We start from the raw sequence: 6,000 nt of genomic DNA, 5'->3' as shown, positions 1-6,000 counted from the left end.
TTTCTTAGTTCAGTATGCGTTTTTGGTGTATTTATCTTATATTGGTTTGCTTATCTAATGCTTCTACTTCATTTTTTTTCTATAATTTACGTTTCTTTATTTTTTAGGGTTTTTTTTATTTATTTTTTTTGTCTCCGGGTTGTGTCTTGGTGACTAGTTGTGGTTTTTCCTTATCTGTTGTGTATTCATGGTTTGTTTTGGACATTTATTGGGTGTTTTCTTTATTTTATTTATACTTTTGTTCAATATGCCATGTTTACTTTTCCATAGTAGTATTTTTCTCCGGGTTGTGTTTTAGTGATAGCCTCTTACCTGCTACATGACTCACCTATGTTTTTTGGGATGTTGCATGAGAGCTGAATGTACTTTGAAATTATCCTATATTGTTTTCATATGATTATAGACTCTTTGTCACTCAGTTCATCCTTTTGCATTTTTTTTTTTTTTTTTTTGCTTCATGGAGTATAGATGAAAGTATCCCTCATGTTTCTTATATTAACCAAGTGCATTTTCGAATTCCGTTATTTGAATTAAGACCATTTAAACATTTCAATTATCATTATTTGCTATTCTTACATCTCTAACCAGTAATAAGACAATCAGACCAATATTTCCGGGTCACGTAACATAAAACACACCTAATTTACCCGATATTTCAACTAAAATACACCAACAAGATATATATTCGGAATCCTTAGCCTTTCTACTAATATAACACATATTTTTTGGTCTCTTATGAAAATTTCTTGGTTGTTTTTCAAGATGCAAGTGGCCTATGTTGAGAAACGTTTTACTCCTTCACCATGACATTTGAAAGGCCAGAGAGATGACTAGCCGGCTTCTCAAAAGTGTTTTCTCCCGTTAATAATGTAGAAATCTTGTTAATCTGCCACCAGAACCGTAAAATCACCCTTGAAAACCCGTGTCACTTCAACTAGGGCATGTTGAATGTAATGAAGCTGTGGCGCGGACGTGCTTCAGAATATGGGGCGATGAGAGAGAGGGAGAGAGAGAGTGGGGTGTAATTTTCCATCAGCTGATCACTAAAACTTTCCCGCCAAATGCTGCCCAAGATGTTCAACTCTTTTCAAGCTTCCGGTTTCGTACTGGCAGAAAACCATACGTGTGATTAAATGAAGTGACTTTGGAGAATACTCGTATATGGAGAGAGAGAGAGAGAGAGAGAGAGAGAGAGAGAGAGAGAGAGAGAGAGAGAGAGAGAGAGATTAAGGACAAAAATAACTTAAAATAGCAAGAACGAAAGAAAAAAAAATATATATGAAAAGAAAATAATAGAAGGAAAAAAATCAACATTATACATTGAAATATACGCAGGAAATACTTTTGAAATGTTAGCCTTGAATATCAACAATTTGTATAAGAATTTCCCTCCCCCCTCTCTCTCTCTCTCTCTCTCTCTCGTTACTCATCTGTGTATGGCTACGTTTAGAATTAATGAGTTATTTTCTTCTCTTTCATTACTTTTATTCTTTTATTTATGTTTTTAATAATTCATAAGCAAGATTAAAGTAATTTTCAGCCTCTCTCTCTCTCTCTCTCTCACACACACACACACACACACACACACACAGAGAGAGAGAGAGAGAGAGAGAGAGAGAGAGAGAGAGAGAGAGAGAGAGAGAGAGAGAGAGAGACACACACACACACACACACACACACACACACTAACCAATACAAAAATAAAACAAAATAAAAAGACCACATTTCAGTTTGTTTACTGTTTTACTGAGTGCTTTGGGTGTTTTACAAGAGGCTCGTGTTTTTTTTTTTTATATATATATTTTCTTGTATTTTCTTTAAAGGTTTATACCAAGTGCAGTATATATCTCTCTTTCTTTTTTTCTGTTTATTTATTTGTTTATTCATTTATTCGTTTATTTATTCATTGTTTTTTTCTTCTGTTTGTTCCTTCTCGTCGTGTCTCTTTGTTCAGCTGTACAGACTGCACCGTGGAGGGAAAATATTGAGATATAAAAGAGTTACTGATAAAAAAAAGGCAGAGTAAAAAAATTGGTACAAAATAAATGGTAAAAAAAGCATGGAAAAAAAATGATTATACAAAACAATATAACTTTTTACTAACACACAAAATAATGAAAATAACAATGTTTTTTATATTATTATGATTATTATTATGATTATGATTATTATTAATATTACTATTATTATTAATATTAATATTACTATTATTATTGTTATTATTATTATTACTAATATTATTATTGTTATTGTTAATATCATTAACATTATTACCACAGAGAGAGAGAGAGAGAGAGAGAGAGAGAGAGAGAGAGAGAGAGAGAGAGAGAGAGAGAGAGAGAGAGAGATACTAGTGTGTGTGTGTGTGTTAAGACGGACATAAATAAAAACATTCACACACATTCTCTTTTCTTGCCAAACAATTTAGAGTTTACAGAAAACAAAACACTAGGGACTGAACGCTGCGTCAGATTATCGAGGCCTTCCCTTTAAGAAGACCTGCAAAAAAAATGTTAAAATGTAAAAAGAAAAGAAAATAAGAAAAAAGCGAAAAAAAATGAGACGTAAATTGTGTGTGTGTGTGTGTGTGTGTGTGTGTGTGTGTGTGTGTGTGTGTGTGTGTGTGTGTGTGTGTGTGTGTGTTCTAATTCTCGTTTTCTTTCTTTTTTCCTTCCTAAATAAAGAAAATATACGTAGAAAAGAAGAATTCCGCTGAGAGAGAAAAAAAGCAAGAAAAAAAGAAAGAAGAAAAGAAAAAAAGAAATCTTGCAAAGTAAAGACGAAAAATGCAAATATTATTATGCATTTAAATATTTCCTGACAATTTTCTTTCCCTCTTACTTTTCTCTTTATCAAATCATTCCTATTATTTTTTTTCTCTTCCCTTCCTCGTTCTTATTCTTTTCGTTAATTTTCCTTCCTTTCTGAGTATCACATAAATGGCATCTCTCTCTCTCTCTCTCTCTCTCTCTCTCTCTCTCTCTCTCTCTCTCTCTCTCTCTCTCTCTCTCTCTCATTCATTCATTATCCAACTCGTGTATATATATATATATTTTCATTTAGTCATTTCAAAACAGTTAATTATTTTTTTCTCACAATATGTTCAGTTTCCTTGTCTTTGCACTCTCTCTCTCTCTCTCTCTCTCTCTCTCTCTCTCTCTCTCTCTCTGCAGTATGTATTTTCTCTCCCCACCTCCCGCTCAGCAGTTCCGTCCCACCCCATCAATACGTATACAGCATTAACAATAAAATTCAAAGCCCTTTACTGTTCTTTATGTCACATTGTTCGTTGTAACACACACACACACACACACAGACAGATAGCCAATGAATAAGGTCCATTAATTGTCATCCGGGGCACCTTTGACACCTGTGGAGGGGGCACGTGGCTGGGGGTGGCGCCGAAGGGGTTAAGGGGGGGACCGTGGGAATCCGAAGGGAGGTCGTGGGAAACGCTGATTTTTCTTAGTTTTATTAGTTTATTTATTTATTTATTATTATTTTCGGGTGGTGGATGTCGGGAAGGTATTTTTTGTTTGTTTGTTTGTTTTTCTGCTTGTTTTCTGGTTCTTTTCCTTCTTTCTTTTTTTTGTTGATTTGTTGGTTTTGTTTTGTTGACTTGATTGAATGACTGATTGACTGATTGACTGAGAGAGAGTAAGAGAGAGAGAGAGAGAGAGAGAGAGAGAGAGAGAGAGAGAGAGAGAGAGAGAGAGAGAGAGAGAGAGAGAGAGAGAGAGAGAGAGAGAAAGAGAATGAATTATTTTGTGCGTGCGTGCGTGCGTGCGTGCGTGCGTGTGCGTGTGTGTGTGTGTGTGTGTGTGTGTGTGTGTGTGTGTGTGTGTGCTTACCACCCTCCCACCTCTCTCTCTCTCTCTCTCTCTCTCTCTCTCTCTCTCTCTCTCTCTCTCTCTCTCTCTCTCTCCCAGCAGTCCCCCTCCACAGGAGCCGTGCAGGAGGCGCCGCCATGGGCCGTGGGCTGCTGCTGCTGCTGCTGCTGCTACACGGCTGGCACACACACACAGCTGGACGCGGTGGTGGCCACCCCCGGGCGGGGCTGGGCTGGCGGGGCGGGGCTGGGTTGGGCTGGGCTGGACTGGGCGGGGCGGGCGGGGCGGGGCTGGGCGGGCGGGGCGGGGCGGGGCGTCACGCGGGTTGGCGCGGCGCCCGTAAGGTTAGACAAGCGATTTATTACTATTATTATTTTACGGCGAAGAAGAGAGAGACGTTTGGGCCTTGGGGCGAGGGGGCGGCGCCGCGGGGGTGGGGGGTGGCAGCGGTCCCTCCAGGGTCCATGAAAGACAGTTCAGGGCTGCGGGGGGCGGCTCCCCTGCCCTCAGTGCTGCCGAGCCCCGTGACTTGCTCGCTTACATTAACTCTATTAATTATTATCACACTTGGAGGCCTCCCTGCACGCCGCCCCGCCCCGCCCCGCCCCGCACCCTGGCAGGCCTCCCCGCGCCGCCCCACCCCGCAGCCCTGCGGGGTGGGGCGAGTGGGGACGGGCGGCGTCCCGGTTGGGCGGTGGTCGCTGTGGCGGCGGGGTGGGGCGGGGTGGGGTGGAGCGGGGCGTAGAGCGTGTGGCGGCGACGGGAGGCGGCTCGGGCGTACAGGTGCCCCGGCTGGCGGCAGGGTGGGCGTGGTGGGTGGGCGGCACGGGGCGGTGGGCGGACGTGTGAACACAGGCTGGTGGGCACACACACAGTGGGCGGATACATGGGCGGCGGGCGGCGGCAGGCGGGTGAGGCGGCACACAGGCGGCGGTGGGCGGGGCGGGGCGCCTGCACGTGGCTGCGGGCTGTGGGCGGGGCGGCGGTCAGGTGTGGAGGCGGGGCGGGCGGGGCGGGGCTGGGCGGGGCGGCGCCGCGGCCCCCGCCTCACGAGTCCCTACAACAAGAACAACAAGTAACAACACAACGACAACTTCTCTTAAAGTTATGATCACAGATCAGACTATTTCCGAAGGTGGTCCCCAGGGGGACGCGGGCGCCCGGCGCGGCGTGGCGGGCCATCACAGTGAAGCATCACACGGGCGGGGCGCGGGGCGCGGGCGGGGGCGGCGGCCCTTACGCACAGCCGCACTCCTCCACCACCATGCGCGGCACGTTCCGCTTGATGATGTTGGAGTACTCGTCCTGGTAGATGAGGGACATGGGGGACAGCTTGGTGGGCGCGCAGCACTGCTCCAGGCTGCCCGCCGGCCGGTGCCGCCGCACCTCCTCCATCACCTGCGAGTGGAAGTGCGGGAAGGCGTCCAGCGTGCGGAACACGCTGGCGCACGACCCCTTGCAGTAGTTGGCGTTGTACCCGGTGGGCGCAATGATCCAGTCATCCCACCCCAGTTCTCGGAAGGAGATAAACAGGTTTTGCTTGCAACACATTTTGGTGTCTTTATCACACTGGAGGGCGCGGCGCGAGAGGCGGCGGGAGGGCGTGGGCGCCGTGTGCACCACCAGGAAGGGCCGGTGCGAGGCCTCGGAGCGGCGCGAGCCCGGCTTGTGGGCGCCCTTAAGCTTGCGGGCGGTGAAGAGGGCAGCCTCCAGCTCGCCGCTACAGCTGCTGCAGTCCACCAGCAGGCGCAGCCGCTCCCCGGGCCGCGCGAACCACCGCTGCACCGCCGAGGTCACGTCCAGGCGGTGCCACCCCACGTGCGACGCCGACAGGTGCAGCGACGTGACCAGCTGCGCCGAGGGGCCCTGCAACACGCCTGCGTCAGGAGGGGGGCGGTGCGGGGGGCATTTTGTCTGACTGATAATGCTACTACCGCTAATTATGCTGCTACTGACACTGCTCCTACTACTACTCTACTACTACTACTACTACTACTACTACTACTACTACTACTAATTACATTACTACTACAAATACTGTTACTATTAATCATACTACTACTACTGCTGCTGCTGCGATGTCAAAGGGAGACTGCTATGTGCTGCTGCTGCTGCTTGTACTACTACTACTACTACTACTACTACTACTACTACTGCTACTAACAATAAT

At 46.2% G+C, this 6,000-nt stretch overlaps 1 protein-coding gene across 1 annotated transcript in view; it reads right to left on the bottom strand.

The window, feature by feature from the left end:
- Window positions 1-3,579: 3,579 nt before the first annotated feature.
- The window catches only part of LOC135093021 (inhibin beta chain-like), a 40,281-nt gene continuing 37,860 nt past the window's right edge, over window positions 3,580-6,000 (bottom strand). The window contains exon 3 of the mRNA XM_063991873.1: window positions 3,580-5,696. Within this exon, the coding sequence (XP_063847943.1) occupies window positions 5,067-5,696 (630 nt within the window). The 3' untranslated portion in view covers window positions 3,580-5,066. The remainder of the gene's footprint in view (window positions 5,697-6,000) is intronic.

The sequence above is a fragment of the Scylla paramamosain genome, chromosome 41, assembly GCF_035594125.1.
Source record: "Scylla paramamosain isolate STU-SP2022 chromosome 41, ASM3559412v1, whole genome shotgun sequence".
Classification (NCBI taxonomy): domain Eukaryota; kingdom Metazoa; phylum Arthropoda; class Malacostraca; order Decapoda; family Portunidae; genus Scylla; species Scylla paramamosain.
This window is presented reverse-complemented; position numbering and strand designations above follow the sequence as displayed.